General features: G+C 38.6%; 1 protein-coding gene across 1 annotated transcript in view; it reads left to right on the top strand.

Annotated features, from left to right (window-relative positions):
- The first annotated feature begins 783 nt into the window (after positions 1-783).
- Positions 784-25,902, top strand: part of psd3l (pleckstrin and Sec7 domain containing 3, like) — a 116,894-nt gene continuing 91,775 nt past the window's right edge. Inside the window, 3 exon segments of the mRNA XM_046860455.1 lie at positions 784-977; positions 4,057-5,131; positions 21,318-21,426. Coding sequence (XP_046716411.1) covers positions 4,148-5,131; positions 21,318-21,426 — 1,093 coding nt within the window. The 5' untranslated portion in view covers positions 784-977; positions 4,057-4,147.

The raw sequence follows: 25,902 nt of genomic DNA, 5'->3' as shown, positions 1-25,902 counted from the left end.
AGTTTCTTCGCCAGGCTGTAGTAAGCAGTCCTAGTCATTGCTTTTTTTTCTGCTGCCTTTATTCCTCCTGTTCACCCGCTGCATGCTGAAATGTTTTTGCTGAGAGAAATTAACCGAAAAAACACCAGTGATGAGTGATTCAGTTAAATACCCCTTTACATGTGTGAACAAAACAATTAATAAGGGAACCAGAGAGTATATGCATTCCATTAACTAACTAACTAACTAATGATATGTATGTATATATACAGTATATTATATATATATATATATATATATATATATATATATATATATATATATATATATATATATATATATATATATATATATATATATATAGTATATAAATTACAATATTTATATTTTATATAGCACCTTTCATACATTTATATGAAATAATTTATAATAATATGAATATGTATTACTTTTACAATGCATTTTATACACAATATAATACTTTTAATGATGATTAAATTAACAAATAAAATTATTTAATTTATAATGTAGGATAAGAATCAATATGAAAAATTCAAACGAATAAAAAAAAATATACAGAAAAATGCAAAAACATATAAAAAGGCTTGAAAGTCTAAATCGTTTTGATATTAAACATTGTTATTTAAAAATAAATGGTGTGAAAAATAAAGCTGAGGTTTTTAACTCATTATTTCCAAAAGCAACAGTGGAATCGATTCACAATATTGACTCACACGAGTCGGCTCAGGCGAGTCGGCTCAGTAAAGCGAGTCGTCATGTGCGGCGCTTGTACCCGGAGCGTGAATGAGCGTGAATGAGCGTGCAGCCGGGGATGTAACGGATCTCTGGCGTTAATGTGACTGTGGAAATGATCACAGTTCGGGATTTTACACTGCATCCATCTGATCACAGGCTGAATTCATCACTGAATCCCAGCACAACCTCAAGCCCAAATGCAGGAGAAATGCAGGAGTTTTAAAGAGGACTGTGGATGCACAGTAAGTAAGAGGGATTTGTATTAAATCCTGGAAAAAAAATTTGGAATTGCATAAAAGCAAAGAATAGGAAATTGCAATAGTTTCAGCAGGAAAAGGATATACTGAGTTTGTTTTGCAAAAGAGATAGTTAAGGATCATTTGATCTCAGTTGACTTCAGATGGATTTATATATATATATATATATATATATATATATATATATATATATATATATATATATATATAGGTATATTTAAGTATATTTATAGTATATGTGTGTATGTGTGTGTGTGTGTGTGTGTGTGTGTGTGTGTGTGTGTGTGTGTGGTTTTGCATTTCGTGAATGACCTATTTATAAATGTAACTTTTTAAGTTCATGCTTATATATGCAGTGCTAAACCATATAAGATGAATCGGTTGGTAATCTTTGCTTTGCACCCCTAAAACCGAAACTAATGTCTGACCATTTTGGAATCATCAATTTCTTCAAATCTCTCAATCTTTCCTGCACCATTTTTTCTACAATGTTCTGTACTACTGAGTAGATTAGTGTAGGGAATTCGGTCTGCACTTTGTAACTTTGTTTAGTCTCACATTAACGACAAGAAGAGAATAATCAATAGCTTTAAACGGTTACAAACGTGATAAGATATACGGAGAAAGCTGAATATGCTTGATAAGTTGAATTGCAAATACATTTCTTAAATTATCTAAGATGTATAATGATGTATATTGTTGGATAATGTAGCACAGAACTGGTGGTGTTCCTAATACTGTTCCTAAAACTTCCTAAAATGTACCAGTCACTGGACACTCAGATGATATATAGCACATATTAAGAATTATAGTACAAAGAGCAGTAGAGTTTCTTCTTTGTTTTGATGAGGCACTATGGTATGCATGGATTGTAGAATGCTTCCTTTTCTTCACTAATGTTTACTCCAGTGCCCATTCATTGCCCCGACAAGTTGACGACTTTATCAGAACTCTTCCACCAGCACTGCATGATGGTGGGAGATGTGAGTTTAGATTTGCTCAACATGTCTGAACTCTTACTGGCTTTGTCTTCTCTTTGTGACATTTTTTAATAGTGACAATAAAGACACTGTTTAGACCTGGGGCCAGTCATACGTTTCGGATTTTAGAGTAATAATAATGAAACTATAATTATAATAACTATAATAAAGTAAAGTTCTGTAAAAATGAGCAATCTTTCATGGATTAGATGATTCGGTGATTGACTCTAGACGGCCTATCCAGCTGTTTCTCCTCGCTGGTTTCAAGATTGTCCAGCCCACATCACTGGTTTGCCAAAACAATGCTTTCATTGCGACTGGAACCATCATCAGTGTGCTTTTCATTGGTCTTTGGAAAAGCTAAAAGCAGACCCTTTGCAAAAGAAAGGCTTCCCACCGAGCCCCTTGAATGACATCATTTCCTCTGTGTTTGGTTTCAATAACAGGGGCCCCCCAGGCGAGTTGACATTAGGAGTCCTTGCACACGCCTGTCGATATGCACTTATTCAGCATGTTTACACGCCCTCATGACTTCAGGAGACACTTCCATGGTGCAGTTCTGTCTCAATGCCGGGCTGCAGAACGGGACAGGAACATCTACAGTTCTAATTTTAACTCATAATACTGTATCCAGCCCAGCATTTATTTGTTTATTTGTCATTCTAGATTACACTTATGGCAATTTTGTCATGTTACGTCAAAAAAAGAAACGAAAAAAGAACAAAATCAAGAATATTCCAGTGCTCTGCTGCCATGTATGCTGATGATGATTCACTACACCGAACTCACAATGGCATTAAGTGGACTTGCAGGGAGGAATATTCATAGCCAGGATAAAAATAGGTCACTGATACTATTTTACAGTGCTCATGACGGTGCTCTTGATACAGAGCTAGTGGAGTTTCGTTTGCGTACCATAGAAATGGATGTAAAAAAAAAAGTTCTGCTACCTCTATGCTTCCATACATGATTTTTACACCTTTCATCATTCATATGACGTGTTTGCAGAAACGTAGACTACAAGAATATTCATTTTCATGCATAGAGCTATTATATATATACAATATATATATATATATATAATGAGGTCCCATGGAGTATATCTCCGGAACATATCTTATTATTCGTCCTTTCTTCCTTTTATCAATCCATACTTATTTCATAGATACGGGAATGCAAATGAACTTCCTTCCCAGCTTTCACTTGTACACATATAAAGCAAGGTACTAATAATTGATGTTGGACCTTATATTTGGATAATGACTGGACACTCATTTGGCCTCCTGAGTAATTTAAATGTGATTCCTCGTGATCTTCAGACATTTTTGATTGAATTTCAACACTTTTTTTGGATAAGTTTGGTAAACTGTTACATTGGCTGAAAAAGGGTTTGCTTGCGAACTCTTCTGTATTGGTGTTTGGGGTACTCCATAGTACCCCAAACACCATAGTTCTCTGTATGAACCTAAAAACATGTAACAACCCCCTGAGGAATGCATTATTGGAGTGATTACCATCTTTTTTTTCACCATCTCACTCATTTCCATGTAATCGGTAATATGTAATAATACAAAGCTGAAAAGAGGAATCAAATATTTAAACTAAAAGTTACTTTGACTAAAAATGTCAAAACTTTGACTAAAATGTACAGAGTTCCTTCTTTTAACACCTTTACAAATGAAACAAAACCACGAGTCTAACGATTCAGAATTCAGACGCTGAGCGCACGCATTGAACGACTTTCAACAAATTTCACTCTGTCGTCTGTCTCGTCCGTCTCCATCTTTCTGCCTTATGAGTTTGTTCTCCGCCTGTCAATCACTCAGTGCTGTAGTTTTCGGGGTGCGATTTTTTTATGTATTTATTTTTTCACTCAGTATTAGATATGATTTAAAATGTAGTTAAAGGCAATATTTCAAACAAAACTAAAATTATACAAATAAACAATACTACTCAAATTCCAGTAGTTTGACCTGTAGGCTGCTGCAGGCTGAATAGATTCAGGATCTCTGGATTTGCACCCTAAAATATTCAGAACCAATCATCTAATTTCTCATGGCCTGTGTGTATTTCTGTGCATTTAGGCCAGCAGTAACCTCCTAGGTTAGTCTGGGAAAACCTGTGCACTTCTGCTCCCTCCCCTTTGCACCAAGAGACCACACTCCCATTGAGGAAATGGGAGATCATCATCAGGTTAAGACTTCCTTCCTTTTTATCCAACTGCAGTCACCCTCCAGAGAACAGCAGTGCCAACCTTCTGCTGGCTCTCGGAGCTTAGACACACCAGAGGAAGTATCATCAGCCACAGCGGCTGGAGATGTCACACTGGCCACAGTCGGAGACTTAGAGAGCATCTATACCAGGGAGCAAGAAATTCAACCTGCCTTAGATGATACCTTATTACAGAGTGTGGATAGTAAACCTATTCCAGAGGAAGCACCTTCACCACCATTTGCTGCTGGGATTACGAAGATTTCTTCTTCGGATTCAGAAAGGATAGATATTACGTCAGCTAAGCAAGGAATCAGTTCAACATCCAGCTGTGAACGTTTAGGAGATAAAACAGATTCTCAGGAGTGCTTCAGTTACGATTTCAACAAATCTGAGAAGGACCACTTTGTTGACCGCTTTGTTGAATCTTCTGTTCGGCTCTCGGGTCAGGACCCTACTGAAAATATGAGTGAAGTGGTTCAGCCTCCATCACTTGAGGAAAACTTTCCTAAACCTTCTATAGCTTCCAGAGCGAGTTTCCTTTATCCGTCAACAGCACCACATGGTCTCAACCCGACGCCCACTGGAGTCCCTCCAGCCTCTAGTTTTCCGAGCACACATCGGCCACCGCACAGCGGCTGGGTGCACAGTGCCAAGCACAAGGAGGAGACTGCTGCTCAAGAAAAAGCACCGACAATGCTTAGCAAGAACCCCGAGAGGACCACGTTTGTCTCAGCTGTCATCCAGAGGTCCTCGAAGCTCTATGAGTATGTCTACAAACCAGCACTTAGTTCTACTGAAGTGACCTCTGATGCTGAGAAGTCTTCTGAAAACCTTTCTCTGGCTGTAGTAGGTGCAGCGAAACCAAACCAAACTGCACTGGCTGCAGAATCTCTGCACCCTGAAAAGGAACCGTCAGCCATGAATCGGTCTTCAGCACCAGAAAAGGTAAGACGGCATTTATTTCCGGTTGCGTGGTCTTTAGATTTGTTCTCATCTCTCAAACACAATATACCATATACATACATGTTTGAGTCGAAATGGTGACATCAATTAAAAAGTTGTTTGTAAGTTGTATAACCGTTAATCATTTATTATCATGTACTGATTAAACTGATCAGAATTAGGGGTTTAGACGCTTCAGCTGGAAGTATGAGACTTTAAGATGACCACACCAGGGTGGATAATGGTATAAGGTGACCCACCCAGATGGGCAGATTACAGCTGTGTAACTAAGAGTAATTTCTGCCAATTCCTGCCACTAAATGGACCAGAACAAATTTTCATCTTCTTCCTTTGCTCTTGCCATTTTCCATTGGGTGTTCTTTTCAATTTGTTGTTCTACCGATAAAAATGGGAAAAGCTCTGCTCTGTTTAAATCAAGATGGACTTTGCGTTTGACGGAGTGGAAACTGATGCCAGTTTTAGAAATTTGCATCGGCAGATTTTTAAAGAGAAATAAAACAAAAATGCACTGATGTAATTTTTACTGATTTGGCAACCACATTAAATCTCCACTCTTCTAAGATTACAAAATTATTTTTTTTTACTTGTCACACGTACATTACAGCACAGTGAAATTCTCTCTTCGTTTATCACAGAAATGTAAGGAATCTCCCCTAGAGCACAGAGCATTAAGGGCCTTGCTTAAGGGTCCACAATTGACAGCTTGTTGATTGTGGGGCTTGAGCTCCCAACCTTATGATCGGTAATCCAAAACCTTAATCACTGAGATACCACTTTCCCTGTCAGTAAGCAGGAATCATAACTCAGGGTCAGCCATGATACAGCTCTTCTGGTTCACAGAGGGTCAAGGGCCTCGTTTAAGGGCCCAACAGTGGCAGCTTGGTGATTCTGTACAATCATCAGTCAATAATATGTAATAATACTTGATTTTTAAACCTTTATTTCAAGGTTTCTACATTTTTTTTAAAGGTGGGAGGCCAAGAAAACATCCAAGATGTCTTCTTCTTCTTCTTCTTCTTCTTTTTCTTCCAAGATGTTGATGAGAATGAAGTTAAAATACGGGATATAACAGAAGTATTACCTAATAACATCATTTTATAAGTTTAGTTTTTTTGAGCAGGCTGTAAACGAGCACTATAAAACCCTCATATATATATATATATATATATATATATATATATATATATATATATATATATATATATATATATATATATATATGTAACTTTATTATAGAATTACAGTGGCATACCTGGGGCACTGAGATATATTGTTATTCTGTCATATTTGAATCATATCTGGACACCATTCAAGATCTTATTACAGCCAACAAAAAGAAAGCATTTCTTTTGTACATGATTATTTTAGATTATTCAAGCAGTAAAGAAGCCCAAGTCAAATGAAGTCAAGTCACGTGGTTTGTCATTTCAACTATAACTGTTTTTTTTCCCAGTGAACCAAAGTTCCCTCATGGTAATACGTAAACTAACACAGAACTGAAGAAGACCCACCCAGGAAAACATGGCGTGAATATAAATGCTGAAAAGTTCACAGTTCTAATGTGGAATAAGTTTCACAACGTTATTACACTTTAATAATACATGATTCAGATGTAACCATATTAGTTTGCAGCAGTCTGAGAGTAGATTTCATTTGAGCGTATCCATGTGTTGGCTGTAAAGGTGCTACGGGAACCAGTGATTTTGGCTGTAAAATATTTTATTTTTATTTTTTATTGAAATAGATGCTTATTTGTGTGGCTTTTCCTCCTAAGAGGAGTTTCGAGTTCATGCACAGTGCAGGTTCCTCATATTAATACATGCACTTTTATTTGACGTTTTGGGAGGCTGATTTAGCTTTTGTTATCCCTGAGAAAATATGAACGTAGAAGTTTATGAAGCCTTGTTGTGGTTTTCTAACCACCACCAGCCCACTTACACTAGATTATAGTGTACAAAAAATAAAGCACAGATGACTACAGAATTTATTTAATTTTGATTTTTGCCTTAATATTCAACATGCAGCATTTTTCATAAAATAAAATATAGCACACATGACTTAATTTTTTTCTCTTTTTGGCTTTGGTTGGTAAGACGAATGTAAAATATACCACAGATGATGACATCATTTTTTTTATTATTATAAATTTTTGGCTTCAATATTCAACTAGTTGGCAGCTTTGTTGAGGCAAATTCAAACATATAGCATATATATATATATATATATATATATATATATATATATATATATATATATATATATATATATATATATATATATATGAGACTAAATAATTTTCATTTATTTATTTTTTTCTTAAATATTTATATAATCTGCAGCTGCATAAGACAAATGCAAAAATATAGCACAGATTTCAACACAATATTTTATTGCCTTTATATTCACTTACCTTTGTTAAGACAAATACAAAAATATAGCACAGATGACTACAAAAATTATAAAAAAAATTTTATTCTTTAATATTCACCTAGTCTGCAGCTTTGCAAAGAAAAATGCACTCTTTTGTTGTATTTGCAACTAGAAAGCATTTAAAACTATACGTTATGTTTGGCATCACATTCATCATCCCAGGCAGAAAAAAACCCAGTAGAGATACTTTCTCTCGTTTTCAGAAGGTCCATACCATATCGAAAGCTTACAACACCTTTTTCCGTACTTAACTTTCATGTCAGCCCACCCCTCTTTTTCCCATATGGATCCTTCCAGAGCGTTGTCCTAGAATTGTAAGCGTCCCCGGGAACGTACCAAGTGTCGTTGAGACGGGGGTGGGGGAAGGGCTGGCATATGGAGAACAAAACACGAGCTCTAGTGCGCGGCTCAACGCGTGACAGATGAGGTCCGGCGCTGATGGTTTAGCAGATGTTTGGTAGATGATCTTCATCCAGCCTTGGTAAGTATTATGTGTAAAAGCGAGCGCGAGTGTATGGGAAGGTTTTTTTGTTGTTGTTCGGTTCATTGCTGCAGCAGGGTTTCACTTCTGCGCTGTGTCACGCCTTCAGTCCATCCAAAGCCACGGGCTGGAAGTGCTGCTGGAGCTGGTTGGAGAAAACATCTCGGATAAAGCTCATATCTGTCTCGCAGTCTGCTGTGTATTAGATTCTGAGGTTTTAGTGGATTTTGGGTGGCCATTTGGCTTTAAAGGAGCTGTTTTGATCGCGGAGAGTCACCACACACACACACACACACACACACACACACACACACACACACACACAGATCCTATGACTACACCAGACCACTTGGGATATGGAGCACAGAGATGGGGTGAGATGCTCGAGCTAAGCTTTTGTCTTCTGATTGCTATATAATGAACGGTATTGGTTCATGTGTGAGGAGGCTCCGTAGGTTCCTCCAGGAACTGGGTCCATCAGTAACATTATTCCATGATCTGCTGAAGCTGCTCGTAACAGCGACTGGCTTTATGGGTAAAGCAAAATATGGACAGAGAGGGTGTGTGTGTGTGTGTGTGTGTGTGTGTGTGTGTGTGACTGTTTAGTTTTATGTATTACCTGGTCATATAGCAAGATAGTCCCAAAAGGGTGTGTGTGTGTGTGTGTGTGTGTGTGTGTGTGTGTGTGTGTGTGTGTGTGTGTGTGAGAGAGAGTTGTGGCAGTTTATTTTCATGTAGTTACCTAGTCATACAACAACATTGTTCCGAGAGCGAGAGAGAGAGAGAGAGAGAGAGAGTGTGTGTGTGTGTGTGTGTGTGTGTGTGTGTGTTTTATGGCCCTTTATTTTCATGTAGCAGTCTGGTCATTCAGCAACATTGTTTCGAGTGAGGGATTGTGTGTGTGTGTGTGTGTGTGTGTGTGTGTGTGTGTGTGTGTGTGTGTGTGTGTCTTTTCATGGTCACAAGTACACGTGGCTTGATTAAGTCCTCAATGAAGTTCTTTTCTTTCTCTGGGTGGAAAATCAGCAGATTCAGCATACAGCAGATCCACAGAATCGAGTGAGATTCCTGCTGAAGATGCCCCCCCCCTCTTTCTTTCTCTCTTTCTATTTCTGTGTGTGTGTGTGTGTGTGTGTGTGTGTTTTGAAATAGCTGACAGTATTGACCTTATAAGGAACCTCTTTTTTATTAAAAACACCTTCATTATCACGCTTTCTTTTGGTCAATGAAGCAGTCATCTTCCTCTTCTTCTTCCTCATCTCCATCTTCCTCCTCTGCTTCCTCTCTTCCCCTCCCACCCACCCTCCTCTTCAACTTCTTTTCCCTGCACTTTTTCTTTATCTTTTCTGTCTTCTTCATCTTGTTTTTCTGCTACATTCTCCCGCTTCCCCTATCATCATCTTCCTCGTGTTCTTCCTCTTCTTTTCTCCTTTTCTTCTTTATCTTCCCATCCTTCTCGTTCTTCCTCCTCCTTTTATTCACCTTCCTCCTCTCCTTCATCTTCGTTCTCCTCTTCTTCCTCACCTTCTTCCTCCTCTTTGAGTTGTTTGTGTGAAACATTAATTAATGACATTCAGTTATTTTTCTTATCAAAAGGCTTAAGAAATGTAAGATGAAAGAAACCTGTGTGTGTGTGTGTGTGTGTGTGTGTGTGTGTGTGTGTGTGTGTGTGTGTGTGTGTATATCTTAGTGGGTATTTCCCTGACCACCAGCATTTCCATCCTGTCATCTAGTCACTCTGGTCTGGTAACAGCCTACGTTAGTGTTACAACACATGTTGTCCAAACAAGAATTGCCACATGAGTGTCTCTGTTTGTGTGTGAGTGTGAGTTTGTGTGTGTGTGTGTGTGTGTGTGTGTGTGTGTGGATTGGAACACCAGGATCTGGTCTTGGTTTGTGTGTAAATTGAAACTGCATGGCCGTCACTTATGTTTTTGTATTGTTACGACACGTTATAGATGTAGTTGATGTCGTTGCTATCGGACGCTGAGTGATTTAATATACAGTTTACACTTCAGAACCCTGGCACAGGATCCGTAAACGGGTCCTGCAACCAGTATTCCCTCGGAAAATGTTTCCAGCTCGGGTTTTTTTTTCCCTGTTCATCCTCTCATTTTTTCCCTCTCAGTTACAGTAAACATAGTGCTGCAGATTCACACTGAAGGCATCAAAACTATGAATTAACACATGTGGAATTATATATGGAATTATATACATAACAAAAAAGTGTGAAACAACTGAAAAATGTCATATTCTAGGCTTCAAAGTAGCCACCTTTTGCTTTGATTACTGCTTTGCACACTCTTGGCATTCTCTTGATGAGCTTCAAGAGGTAGTCACCTGAAATGGTCTTCCAACAGTCTTGAAGGAGTTCCCCGAGAGATGCTTGGCACTTGTTGGCCCTTTTGCCTTCACTCTGCGGTCCAGTTCACCCCTAACCATCTCGATTGGGTTCAGGTCCGGTGACTGTGGAGGCCAGGTCATCTGGTGCAGCACCCCATCACTCTCCTTCTTGGTCAAATAGCCCTTGATGCCTTCAGTGTGACTCTACAATTTTCATAGTCATGAAAATAAAGAAAACTCTTTAAATGAGAAGGTGTGTCCAAACTTTTGGTCTGGACTGTATATATATATATATATATATATATATATATATATATATATATATATATATATATATATATATATATATATATGTATGCAAAAGATTTAAAGCGTGTTCAAAGTAGTTAAAACCTACATAGCTCCAAAAGAGCTTGAATTCATCGATAAGAGACGTCGCTCTTTCTGTGTCCAATCAAAAAACAGATCTGGCAAGATTCACTGATTCGCATCGGTGCATCAGCATAAAAGTTATGTAATGCATCGATTTAAAAAAGTGTGCATCGGATACAATTTTCGCATTAATACCGCAATGCTTAATTTTTTTATATATAATTATTAATAGATGTTATTGTTTAGAAAGTGACCATGAATTTGTGAACAATATTTGATATGTAGATTGATTTCTCCTCGCTAAACATTCCCCCGTCCTGACATTCACATAAAATACAGATCAACATGGCAGAGGTAGAGCTGCAACTTCCTGCAGACCAACAGAAAAAGAACGTCTGGTTTTATTTAATCTTGAAATTCTTTTTTTTTTTTTACTACAAAGGCCTGTTTGTGAAAGGGTTATGCGTTAGAAGTCAGAAGGCAATTAAGTAAATTTATGATTGGCATAGAATCACATTTTTTCCATTGCATCGTATTGTGTTGAATCGAATCGAAATAGGACCGATCTGGATCTTTTGTGGGATATATATATATATATATATATCTTGATGACTTGATTTTGCAGAACAAAGGCTATACACCTCCATCCATCACTAATGGCTTTGATCCCAGTAGGACTGCTGGAGGAAGGGATCTCATTGTAATTCAGCTCTAATATATCTCTTCTCCATTCTTTCATTACCAGCTCTGGAGTTCCACAAGCAGATATTTACATGTAATACGCCGAGCCTCGGTTTATGAATCATTCTGAACACTTTTATAAATATTGTCATGCAGGGTTTTTTTTAAAGCGTTATGTTTATTACGAGTAAATTATTGGTGCACTTAAATCTCTTCCATTCATTGTACTGTGTTAATGGAGATGTTTAGCATCATTCATCCATAATTCAGCATCCCAAGACGCCCTATACGAGTGTGTGCCTTCAACGTTCTGTAGAAGAAGCACAAAAGTGAGGTGTCCCAATCCTACTGATTAGACCCTTTGGATTGGATTAGATTTAGGGATTGGATGCATAAAAAATGATACAGTAACGTGCAGTGTCAGTTGGCTCTTGTCTAGAAAGCATGTCAGTATAATAATGATAATTTACAAACTTTTCAAAGGAAGCCTGGTCCTCTGGCTTTGCCTGATCAGAAACATATCCGCAACCTCTTTCTTATAAATGTGAATATTTCTTGTAATGAGGAAGTTTCACATTTTTTCGCAGTTTGAAGATTTTTTTTCTCCCTTCCGTCTTATATGACTTGTACAGCACCCTGATCTTAATCCATGAACTAAACTTTTGGAGTCTGATCTAATCTATCTATCTATCTGTCTGTCTGTCTGTCTGTCTGTCTGTCTGTCTGTCTGTCTGTCTGTCATCTGTCTGTCTACACAACACATCACATCACATCACAAAGAATTAGAAGAAAATCTATTAAGCTTCTTGGATCAATAAACCTAAGTAGAAGAAAGTCCACATTGCACACAGGATTTGCGTTTCACGTGTCTGCAAATGATATGAAATCAACATCGATGCACCGAAAAACAATAAAAAAATCATTTACAGAATTAAATTAGAAACGGAAAATACCCTTGAACCCCCCAGACATTGTTAAATATTTCAATCCCTGCTGCCAATATGTTCCTGCGTCGCTCACGGATTATGTAAAGCAAAATCTGTGACTGGGGCAAAGGTTGTATTTACTTAAGCACGTTAAAAATATTGATCTTGTTTTTAGATTTTTATTTACAGAAGTAAAGTTTATCAACTTATTGAGAGAATCAGGTTCCTCCTATCGAAGCACTGAATCTTTAAATATTTGGGGTCACACCTAATATATATAAAAACTATGTATTCATTGGCCCTGTACTTCTGTAAACTATATGCCAAGTCTCTGGTGTATATGGAAGACAAAATATATCATAGAAGAATATTCTGGAACATGTAACTGACGAAACCAGGCATTGTGTTGCATTCGAAGATGACTTCTCCTCATTGGCCTACTTCAGATTGAACCACTCATTTGCTCTCGTGTCCTCCTGCTCCACCGAGTTAAACGGATCATCTCGAATTCCCAGGCCGTGTTCTCCGTGTCTGCTTCCTTTTTAACGTGCCCTACATGAGAGCCCTATATTTCACCTCATTAACTCGTTTTATTATCACCGCTAAAGTTCTTTTGCGCCACGGGACTCGCATCCAGTCTCCTCTGGCTTCTTAAAATGTACATCCAGGAAGTGGTAAATATTATATAGGCTACCGCACAGAACCATTCCATCCAATGGAATAGTTTTCTGGTTACGCACGTTTTTCCTGTAGCCTGGTCTGATGATTATAAATTGGACAACACCGAAGAGGTTCAGATAATAGGCTTCTTTCTACTAATGGATTTAAATTCTTTCAACATGTTGTAACATGGTGTAGAACCAGTGTTTACAATAATTACTGTGTTAAAACAGCCGAGATAACAGACTGGCTCGATTTTCATTTTCGGCCCAAAACACATCTAATCTACAACACCAATTCTAAAAAAGTTAGAGCAGGAGTACTCTTACAATTTACCTCAGAATACAAGGCAGCTAAGGATCTCAAAGGAAGCATCTTTTTCTTTCTTCAAACACGATGATGCTACGAGTGATACAGTGCTGTTTTTACAGTTTCATGGGGGAAATACCCTGAACAGATATCAGTCTGGATTTACGTATTTGTTAATAAGTGGGACAAAATGATTGTCCATGTACAGTGATATGTGACTTTGGTGTTAGGGGAAGGTGGAAGCTTAGTGGTTGAACAATGGATCTGAAGGTCATGAGTTCAAATATCAGCCACAGTAACCTGCCACTCCTGGTCTCCTAAACAAAGCCCTTAACCCCACTACAACAGCTACTCAGTTGTATGAATGAGATAAATATATTATGACAAAAGTAAATGTGTTAAATTGAAGGCTCGGCTCCACCTGGTTCTGTCCATATAGTAGGTGCTGAATCAGGTCCGGCTTTTCTGAGTGGATGTTTGTTTAAAAATCTGCATCTCACTTGGACATTACTTCTTTATAAAACCCTCCCTGTTTCTCATACCTGGGTTTATTTCCAGCGAAGAACAAGTAAGATCAAGATCATTTCCACAAAGGTACAAACAATCTGTCTGCCTGAAGAATGCTGATTTCGTTACGCAGTGAATGTGTTTATCAGTGGTGGACGAATTACTTGACTTGATGTAGTTGATTTAAAGTAGAGATACACTCGATAAAATATTATTCCAGTAAAAGTGTCTCTTTAATTTTTCACTTGAGTGAAAGTGCTAAAGTATTTGCCTATAAATATACTCAAGTATCCAAAGTACTATGTTTTATTATGGCTTTAATATTCCTGTTATCATTTTTGTCACAAGACTTTTTGTTTAATCAACTCAGTTTTTGTAAAAAGGCTCTGTTACTCTCAGCACAACGATCTATTAATAGAATGATATTAAACGAGTCAAATGCTGATTGATTGAATTTAAATATCATGAGCCCCAAAACCTACTTCAAAAACATTGTCAAAATACAGACGGTACCCGAGTTACAATGATTCGACTTACATTTTTTTGATCTTACGATGACGATATCGAATTTTACGATGAAAATGATAATTTAGCATGAAGCCGGAAAGACTGTCACAGTCACAGCACCATCTTCAACTTACAATATTTTTTACTTACGATGGGGTCGTTGTAACGTATCTCCATCGCAAGTAGAGGACGACCTGTAAAGAGTCTGGTGTTTCTTCCATCATTTATGTTCTGCTTTCTGTTGAACTACAGTTGAACTGTATGCTGGTGATTAATAAATACACCAAGCGCCAATCAAAACAAGACCCTGATTGCTGACCTGTTCGACCTGTTAAGTTTTTATCCTCATAATTAAAAAGGAACGACTGATTTTGCAAATTTACCTGAGTAAAAATGAAGATATTTGACTTTGAGGTGTAGCGAAGTTAAAAATAAAAGTCTCCCCATTTAAGTACAGTGACTAATGAATTTACTTCATTACTGTCCATCACTGGAAGTAGATGAATAGAAGTCATGAATGACTCGAATACAGCAATTTTAGTTACGTTATTTATGCAAGACAAGCCGATGGTGACGTGGAGGAAACTGGCAGGATTTGCCCACAAACTCAACCCTGGGCTGTTGAACGAGAACTCAAACAGACCCTGATAATACACACCGAGTTCTTATACTCTTGGAGAATTTTTTTTGATCCATTGCATGTATCGATGTACAAGCATCTGTGGATGAGACTCTAAAAATGATTAACCCCTTAGAGTTGCGTTCCCACATTAAAAAAGTTTTAACATTCATACGTTTACAACATTTTATTAGTGACATAAAAAGATCTCCTGCCAACAGTCCTGTTTTTGTTTTCATTTTCCTTTTACAGCCAGTACAGTCGTTCAGATCATTTGTTCAGACACATTTCAGAGGCTAACCAGCATGCTGAGACTTGGACAGACTTTTTTAATGCTAGCAACTATTTATACTACAACCAGGTATTTCCCTGCCTAATTTCTTTTCAATAGCTACTTCCTGATCACCGTGTACGATTGTGTGAACGCCAAGTGCAAGAGGTTGAATATTACATACAAGTCTGTGGGTGGAGTTACCTTGAGGAAAGAGTGTGAGACATTAATTTCCCTTCCTGGATTTTTGACTATTCACGTCATTTCAATTTTGGAGACATGTGATGCAGCGTGGGGAAAGTGAGTTGCATCACACTTTATAGAAAAGTACCTCAGAAAAACATGTTTAAATTGTATATGCTGTTTTCTGAGAAAAATCCTCTCACCATATTGCCATTTTGTCTGAGGTTTCCACACTCGTCCCTGTCAATCAAAGCGACACTTCGAGCTGTCTGTGGGCTCATGTATGCAGAAGAAGGCCGATAGTTAAAAGAGATGTGATTGGTTGGTTTCACATGTCTCATTTCAGTTTTCACAATACTTTGTTGTTAGCGGTTCTGTATTAAAAGACAGCTGAGTGGGATTTGGCAGGAACGAAAAGGCGACGCAACCGTGCCAAACCGTGTGTATGCCAAAAAATTGGAATTTGAGCAGCCTGTCTGAATAAAGCCGTAGTTGAAGGAACATGCTGCACTTTGACCCGATTTGAACCAGGTCTCCTGAGGTATCCGGATTATCTATGGATTATATGGATTATTTTAATTGCATTATGTAAGAAATAAAACACGACTCTTTGGACTTTTTGGAAGTTGTGAAGCATTCCCAAGGAAATCATAGCCCTGGTATTGCCAATCTGACACTCTTGGGGCCCTTGAGCAAGGCCCTTAACCACCCGTGCTCCGGGGGTGGTGTGTCATGGCTGACCCTGTGCTCTGGCCCGAGCTTCCTAACATCACTGGGATATGCGAAGAAAAAATTTCACTGTGGGGAAATGTGACAGGAATAACCCTTTTTTTTCTTTTCTTTTCTTTTCTTCTCTTTTCTCCTATTCTCTTTTCCTTCCTTCTTAATCACACAAAACAGCACAGTCAGTGATCACAAGAAACAAATGACCAGATTACTCATACCAGATACTTTGCAAAAGCAAAAGTATTGGGACACATTCCCTTCACTTCAACTAGGAGACCAAACCTGTTTCGGCATGACGATGCCTCTGTGCACAAAGCCAGCTCCATGAAGAGATGCTTTTCACGGGTTGGAAGTAGATCTCCTGCTATAGATCTACGACTCTGTTGACACCTTTGGAATGATTTTTTCAACCTGGGCCGCCTCACCACACCTAAATCAGTACCTGACTTCACTAACACCCTTGTGGTTGAATGAGGAATGGAGACTAAATGTAGAATAGGATGTTCAAAAAGTACATTGTTATAGCTTATATAGTTTAGAACTGTTCAGAACAAAGAGGAGACTATTTGAAAAACTTGAAGAAACAATGGCAGCTTTGAACGAGCCGATTTGCACGTTACGCTCGGTACAGCGAACGATGTTAACACTTGATAAGGTTCAGATACCTGAGACATGAAAAGACGAGGCTGAAATGGTGTCAAATGACAGCGTTCAGAAAAATGCACAAGCTCATTGTAGTTGAATCGTACGCCGTCTTACTGAGCGGTCGAACCGGAATTCTTTCTTTCTATCTGTTTTTTTTTGTGGTCACATTTACAAGCAGGCCATGGTTTAGCTACAGTATATTACACAACACACTCGAGACGGTCAACATTCCTGTGCCCACCAGTTTGGCTTTGTTTTTAGTAGACAAGAGACAGCATGTGCAGTTGTGGATGTGTTGTGGTCATATAGTAAGAATATTAGAGTGATTGCAGTATTTAGTTTCAGAGCAGAAATGGTGATGATAAAACATAGATTTTTTGAACAATCATCGGATTAATTCTTGTGATTATATGATTAAAGCAGGAAGAATATAGACGTTTGGATCAATCCTGATGTATATCTCAATGCACTCGTTTGCACTTGGGTAGGCGTTCCATAAAACAGAAACCGACCAATCCTCTGTATTCACAGGGGCCAATGTGCAGGATATAATCCGCTAACGATTTCAAAATCACACAAATGCCCACAGGGTGAAGAGAAATGAATTTGTCCTGAAAAATGGGCGAGTCACGACCGCACTCAGTGTCTCTCAAAGCAGTACGACGCACGACGGATCAATTTAAAAGTTTATCGAAGTTAACGATGTGATGCATCGATTTCAGAAAGTGTGCATTTGATACATGTTGGCATTTGTATCATGATGCATTGTTTTAAATATATTTCCATCGTTTAAAAACATTTCATTACTAATGTGATGAAATTGTATTATATATCATTTTAAATGTATAATATAATTATTAGTAAATGTTTTATTGTTTAGAAAGTGACCAATCATTTGTGACCGATATTTGATACGTGGAGCGCATCGGTAGCTGCTTCATATGTATCTTGAATGTATCGTATCGTTGGCTATTCATCGTATCGGCCTCAGTTATGGAGATGCACATCCCGAACACATAAAGTGTCAATACCAACACGAGGCTCATGAATTGCTTGCGCCTGAAGAACACAAGCGAGTAATTTAACATTTGGTGGACATACAGTGCTTTTTTGATTGAATTAAAACCAATGCAGACAATCCAGATTAGGCAACACACATAAGTATAAGCCAGACAAATGGTCAGGCGGGCCGGTGTTAACTAATTTAAGTCTAAATCAGCAGAATATTGAAAGCAGGATATAAAGGCTTTGACGCTGGAACGAGAAATTGCACTAAAAGTCAGGTTTGTTAGCAGGGAGTCGTGTGTATGCAAACTGATGTCATTAGAGAGAGAGATTGTATTAGCTGGAGGTCATGTAATGAGGTTGTGAGCTGAAGATCGTAGGAGTTGGGCTGCTCTTTATAGATTTTTATCTGTCCCACTAGATGAATTTAGAATCTGTGTGCTTGTGTCTGTTATTTTACTAAGGAAAGTACGAAGAAAGTAGAGCAGAGCTGTAAACCCTGAGGGAATGTACTAATGATATGTAATTCATTCACATGCATGCAATTACTGTCCTTTAAAAGAAAAAATATGATGCTGTAAGTACACTATATGGACAAAAGGATCAGGACACCTGACTTTTCCAGCCATAGGTGGTTTATTTCCCAAACGGTTACCACAACATTGGAGGCACACAATTGTACAAGATGTTTTTGCATGCAGGAGTATGAAATTTCTCCTTGAACTACAAGACCAAAACCTGTTCCAGCATGACAATGCCCCTGTGCACAAAGCCATATCCATGAAGATATGGTTTACATGGTTTGGAGTGGAAGATCTCCTGCTGTAGAGCTCTGAACTCAACCCTACTGAACACCTTCGGGGATGAATGTAAACACTGACTGCACCCCAGACCTCCTCACCTGACCTACAGCAGTACCTGACTTTACTAACACCCATACGGCTGATGAACACAAATGTCCAAAATCTAGTGAAACATCTTCCCAGAGGAGTTATGAGGGAATTATAAGAGCAAATTAGGCCAAAATGTGGAATGCAATTCTAAAAAAGAACGTCATACTTACGATCGGGCGTCCGCAAACTTTTGCCAAAATGGAGTATAAATGATTTTCTTTTTTTTCTTTATTTTTTTTATCTTTTTATCTTCCATCAGTATGACACTTCTGAACCTTCTCACCGACATGCTCATGTACGAAACAATTCTCTGATACGCAATAATCTTGTGAAATCTTGCTTCGTTCGACTTGAGCAACTAAAAGCTTTCAAATATTTCACACAAATAATCATGTGATCATTACGCAGTGGGATTTTTGGACATGGAGACAGACATGAAAATAGAGCTGTAATTATTTCATTAGAATATTGTTTTGTGCCTAAGCTGCAGGTCTGAGCCTGTGTCATGACTTTATTAATTCACCTGAATAAAGGCGTGAAGGTGTGGGTGGTGGAGATCAGACACGGCTCTAAACACATAACTTCTTGGACTTTGAGCCAGTTTTAACAGCACGCTGTTTGATAAACAGGGAAAGATCTACAGCACTGACAGGACTTTACACTCGCTCAGATCTGTTAGCATGAAAACCTTTTTGGACAAAAGTATTGGGACACTTTTTTAAAGCCATATGTGGTTCAAACTGTTACCACGAAGTTGAAGGCACAGGGAAATTTCACTTCACTTGAACTAGGAATACCAAACCTGTTCCAGCATGATAATACAAACCCTGTGCACAAATCCAGCTACATGAAGATATGCTTAACATACTTTGGAGTGAAAGATCTCCTGCTATAGAGCTCTTCACCCTATTGCACACCAATGGGATAAATGTGAACCCTGACTGTACCCCAGGGCTCCTCACCTCACCTACATCAGCATCTGAAAAGCTGATGGGTTGAAAGATGGAAAAATGGGCGAGCGTAAGGTTGTTACCGAGTTTGACAAATTGCGACGTCTAGACGTCTGGGTCAGAGCATCTCCAAAACTGCAGCTCTTGTGAGATGTTCCTGGTCTGCATTAATCAGTATATCAAAAGTGCTCCAAGGAAGGAACAGTGCTGAAGCGCCACAGGGTCGTAGGCGGCCGAGGCTCACTGATGCACGTGTAGAGCGAAGGGACTGTTTTGGCAGCAAAAAGGGGACCAACACAATATTAGGCAGGTGGTCATAAGCCTTGAAGTTCAAAACATGTATGAATTACAGCTGTCTGTTGCAGGAAATTACCTTCTGACCAATCAGATTTTAGAGTTCGAGTGCTGTGGTGTGAAATAAAGTCATAAAATCTACTGTAAGGTAGCAATTAATAGTTGCAGCTATTATGTCAAATACCTAATACATAATATCAGGAGTATTTGCACTCTCTTTCATTATTTGCGGAATAACCATCTGTGTGTGTGTGTGTGTGCGTTTAGTGTTGAGTCAATTATGGCACTAACAAAAGCCTCTAGATTAAAATATGAGTGTGTGGATCGAGTGTAAGAGCACGGTGCTGGGAACGAAAGCTCACGTTCCTCATGCGTCCAGAGGGAGCCATAGCAACTGCTCTCGCTCCTGTCAGCACTTTCACCTTTCACTACTGTGGGAACTCCAAGCACAGCCTGTAGCCTGAAATTTACACTTGCTTTCTCAAAGGAAGCTTCAGCTGTCCATGACGCACTGTAGGTTTAAACCCGAATAGATCTCACGTGATCACATAAGGCTCTGAATTGAAGCCTGGAGCACTTACAGTTTATCTACGTTGCTCGGAGCATTCTAATTCATCCTTAATATGCATTCGCAAAACGATCAGTGCAAACAGCGCACGGGATTTCTTGCAAAAGCCTGTATTTTTCTTAAACTCCTCAGTTCATCATCTCCAAAGTAAATATTTGTGCTAATGAACAGCTCGTTGCCCTCAAGTCCATTCGTCATTGGTGACAAACAAGATCGGCAAACTGTGGTAGTCGTGTCAGCGTGACGGCGCACGGTTTCCGTAATTACTGATGTAAAACAGCGGTTTGGATCACAACGATTGAAAATGGACAAGGCGGAATTTCTTCTGCACAAATTTACACATTACCGTATGCGGGATATTGGTTGTAAGAGTTCAATGTTATACAGTAATCCCTCGAATCGAATCTCGCGGCCCCGGGTTTATCGCGGAATTGAATTCGCCACGTAACTAATTTACCTCTTTTATGACGTCATAGGACACTTCAACCAATAAACAAGCAGAGAAACTACGCGTAGGCTACGCTACTGCAGAACTGTATACTGTACAGTACGTGCACTTACTATAAAAGGGATACAGTGATTACACAAAATTCATCTCGCTCTATTCTTGCAAATGTTTTTTTGTGTGCGTTTGAAATGTATATAGGAGGATTTACAGCTTAAAAATACCGCGTAGCCATGGGCATAAACGGGGGATTACTGTATAGGTATTTATGAATACTTGATGCTAAATGACAATTATTCGTGATGTCACAGTGAAAGCGTTCACGGATCTAACACAGTGATCTCTTTTTCTAGGCCGAAACATTTGTTTGGATCAACGGCTCCTCCTCGCACGCTAAGAGCGTTGCCAAGGCCAAGTACGAGTTTTTTTTCGGAAAGACGCGCAACACTTCACCAGGCACTGGTAAGATGTTCGAACTTTTCATTCTTTCTAACGCGATGTTATTTGATATCTATCTATCTGTCTGTCTGTATGTAGGTCTGTCTGTCTCTCTGTCTGTCTGACTGGCTGGCTGTCTATCTGTCTGTCTGGCTGGCTGTCTGTCTGTTGATCATTATGGAATGGGGATTAATGTTCATGATTAATTTAAATTGAAATCTATCATCATTTTTGTTTGCTTGCATTTATGCAGTTTTTCAGTGTCTGGTTTGTAAAATGTTTAAATAAGTAAATATGGTTATTCTTAATGAAAATTCACCCCAGGATGGATCGCACAAGTTAAAACTAGAGGCCGATAGTGGTTTTTCCGGGTGGCGTCTGTTCCTAGACCATCCGCATCTAGAGGCGAATCGCTAACACCACGTGCTGTGTGTTACTACATGTTAGACGGCGTGCTGCATGGAGAGCGTTATATTTAAATTTTATATAATTATATTTATTAATATTGTTTATATATTCACATTTGTTTTATTTAGCACATTTTCATGATTCAGTAAGTTTTTTGGATTTTTGTAGTGAACTTCAGTACTATTTTACATGGAGTTTTTTTTTTTTTCCAGTATCTACTTTAAAAACTACTGTTTGATTAATCGGTTATTCTGCGAGTACGATCCCACCATGATATTGGTATTGGTAAAATATCAGTTGACCTCTACTTATGAATACTAGAAAGAGTGTTGTTCTAGTTGCCGTGTTACAGCGCCTGAGTCGTGCTCCTCTTTTTTTTTCATATCAGCACCAAATCTGTCTAGCAAACAGTTTTCTAACTTGATAGTGTTGTGTGTTTGTGTTTTATCAGCATGGCATCAGTTACTGTCCCGTTTTGATCCCGTAGATCAGCTTAGGTCAACTGGAACGACGTGGAGCAGCGCCAAACTAATCCGGATAAACATACGCAAAAAAGTAGCCATTTGGATTTATATAAAAAATTCAATTGCTAGTAATTAGTGACTATCAAGTAAATTCAGTGAGAACTATTTGAACTTCCAAGTACATTATATGAACAAAAGTTTGTGGACACTTGAGATTAAGATTGGTACAAGGTGTTATTGGGAAGTAGTTCTGTAACACGCCAACAGATGGCAGGACAATGCTCAATGTCACAGGGAGCACCGACCTTCATACATCAGCATGCTAAAAGACATTGTCCTGTGTACTTCAGAAACTGGTGCTTTTCTAAATGGTGTGTTACCACGTCTGCTTTTTTGACCACATATTCTCCTCACGAGTTTCTCGCACAACATGTTCTCACTTCCGTACCCACTCGCCAGATTTGGCTCCTGCAGACTTCCCGTAGAGAAGATTCGGCTCAAACGTCGCAGTTTTGACACCATTGCAGAGATCCAGCGCGAATAGCAGAAGGTGCTTGACACGCTCTCGAAAAGACGACTTCCAGGACACATTACCGGAAGTCTCTCAGGATCAAGATCCAACCCATGTAAAGCAGATCTTCAAGGAGCTGGTTTGATGCACAGGGGCATTGTCATGCTAGAGCAGGTTTGGGTCTTGTAGCTCAAGTGAAGGGATTATTTCATGTCCAACATCCAAAGAAATTCTATACAATTGTGTCTCCATCTTCGTGGGAACAGTTTGGAGAAGAACCACACATGGCTGGAAAAGTCAGATGTCCCAGTTCTTTTGTTCATATATTGTACTTACTGCAAAATATTATACTATTGGTAGTGTTAGTGTCGTTCGGCCGAAGATTCAGGTTCCTAGCTCGAAATAGTAGGTGTGTTTATTGATAATTGTTAAAAAAACAACAGCGCTCATTATGTTCATAATCAACAGACACGTTTCATCTTCAGAACAAACACGTCACCGTCCTCCACACACTGACTCACGACAGTGGAAGAACTGGTCTCCGGTGTCAATATTTTGCTTCGCGCGTTGACCTCATTCATAGTTTACAGCGTGTTAGAGATGCAAAACAGATACGTAGAGCTCCGGTTCTCCTGCTGCATGACTGGTTTCGTGTTTTCCGCTCTTGATCGTGCTAGTTGACTCAGAGATGGAAAGTACCGAAGTACAAATACTTACAGATTTTCTCAGCTGCTTTAAAGCGTTTTTCTCGATTTATCAAATATATTTGCACGCCAGTCAGTGTGTTTCTCAAAACGATGTGTACAAACAGCACAACACAATGGATTTCTTGCAAAAGTCTGAACTTTTCTCAAAATCCTCATTTCATCTCTCAAAAGTGAGTATTTGTGTGAATGAACATCTCATTCCCATCAGAATGAAAAGTGCCTTTGTAACACAATCCGTTAAATGATGTACAAAAGCGTTCGCAATTTGATCAAAGTGACGAGAAAATGTTCTTATGAGCAGTTTCTCAGATCAGAAATGAAATTTCTCCAAACTACTTGTTCAGCTTCCACATCATTTAGTCACTTGTGCTCATCATAAAAGCATTTTCTCGTCGCTTTGATCAAATTGCGAACACTTTTGTACATCATTTAACGGCTTGTGTACGAGTGTCTGCTGTTTCCTACATTATCAGTTACGTTCATGTTGATTAAAATATATTCTACTGGTTTCACCTGAACAGTTTTAACCCCCAAAACATCTCAGCATCAGTTCATTGTGTGTCATTGAATGCAAAATGATTAAACCAGTTGTCAGAATCTGTCGTCTAAAATTTCTTTTAAACTTTTTTTTTTTTGTAAATGTGTTGAATTGTTGAGGTTCCCTGGTGGTCTAGTGGTTAGGATGCGGCGCTCTCACCGCTGAGGTCCGGGTTCGATCCCTGGTCAGGGAACCAACCCCAGCCATTAGGGTTGCACAAGCCAGTGCACTCTTAGTGCCGGTCCCAAGCCCGGATAAATAGGGAGGGTTGCGTTAGGAAGGGCATCCAGCGTAAAAACATGTGCCAAATCAAACATGCGGATTATGAATACAGATGATCCTCTGTGGCGACCCCTAATGCGAGAAGCCGAAAGAAAGTTAAATGTGTTGAGTTGATGAATTGTGCAGATGAATCTTGAACGTCACTAATGAAGGCGAGTGAACGGCATCAGATCAACCAATAATTAACAAGTTCTCTAAAACAGGTCAAAGGTGAATCTGATGAACCTTCGATCAGAGAGTGAATACAGACGGAGCAAAACTCACGAACAACTAAGAAATAAACGATCACTTGTACAGTAAAAGTGTGAATCCTGTCCGGTCTTTTACAATCGATATAAATCAAATATGCAACAAAAATAAATTTGTGCTGCTGAAAATCATAGATACCAAACAGGAAGTTAAATTTTGTGCATTTTTAGTCCCTGTGATCCAAACTATAGTTTATATCAAGAAATCCTGAAACTGTGCAGCGTCACACTGAAAACACGACTAAACATTTTGATGATTTTGTTTGTGAACAATGACGAAGGCACTTTTCATTCTGATGGGAATGAGATGTTCATTCACACAAATACTCACTTTTGAGAGATGAACTGAGGATTTTGAAAAAAGTTCAGGCTTCTGCAAGAAATCCAATGAATTGTGCTGTTTGTACAAATTGTTTTGAGAAACACACTGACTGGTGTGGAATATTAATGATGATTCGAGAAAATGCTCCAAAGCAACTGAGTAAAACTGTAATATGATGTGAGTTCGCAGCACGACACTAAAACAGGTAGTAGTAATGGCTACTTTTTACTTGTAGAGTTCAAACTTTTTTACTTCCATTCGAGTAAAAAAGGAAAGTCAGTACTTCAGCTTTTACCAGTCTTTTAAAACATGAGTATCTGAACTTTTACTTGAGTGAAGGATGTGTGAACTTTTCTCATCTCTGTGTTGACTTTTCCTGACTGACAGTTCAGGCTCTGTTTGAGACGTGCCTGCACGAATGCCATGCTTCAGAGCTTTTCTGTGTCTCTGCTGATCTACATACACACCAGGATGGAACTGCAGGATGGAGTCTGATTTTGTCGTGTCACCGAGGCTCAGCATTTGATTCGAATATCTCAACAGATCCAATATGTTAAAAGTTGTCTCTTTATCATTCCAATTGGAAAAACATAATTTCTTATCTATAAAAAAGGTGTAATATAATGGTATTAAACATTTTTACAGACATAAACACACACACACACTTACACAGACACACTTACACACACACACACACACACACACACACACACACACACACACACACACACACACACACACACACACACAGACAACACACAAACATAAATGCCCTCAAAAAGTAAATGAAAGGAAAACGTTTAACACTTTTTAAAATAGAGTCTGAAGTTTTCTACAAAAAAAATGAGGACTCAAACAACAACCCTCCCCTCCCCAAAAAACAACAAAAAAAAAAAAAAAGAAAGAAGGAAAAGTGTTTTGTGACAACAAACACTAATAGCATTTGCAGCTGCTTCCTCTGGGATTACAGGTAACCATGATGAAGGATCAGTTATGATGATCACAGCCTAAAATAAAAAT

This window comes from Silurus meridionalis, chromosome 11 (assembly GCF_014805685.1).
Source record: "Silurus meridionalis isolate SWU-2019-XX chromosome 11, ASM1480568v1, whole genome shotgun sequence".
In the NCBI taxonomy this organism is placed as follows: Eukaryota; Metazoa; Chordata; class Actinopteri; order Siluriformes; family Siluridae; genus Silurus; species Silurus meridionalis.
The sequence above is the reverse complement of the archived record's forward strand: the minus strand, read 5'-3'. Positions and strand labels throughout refer to the sequence as shown.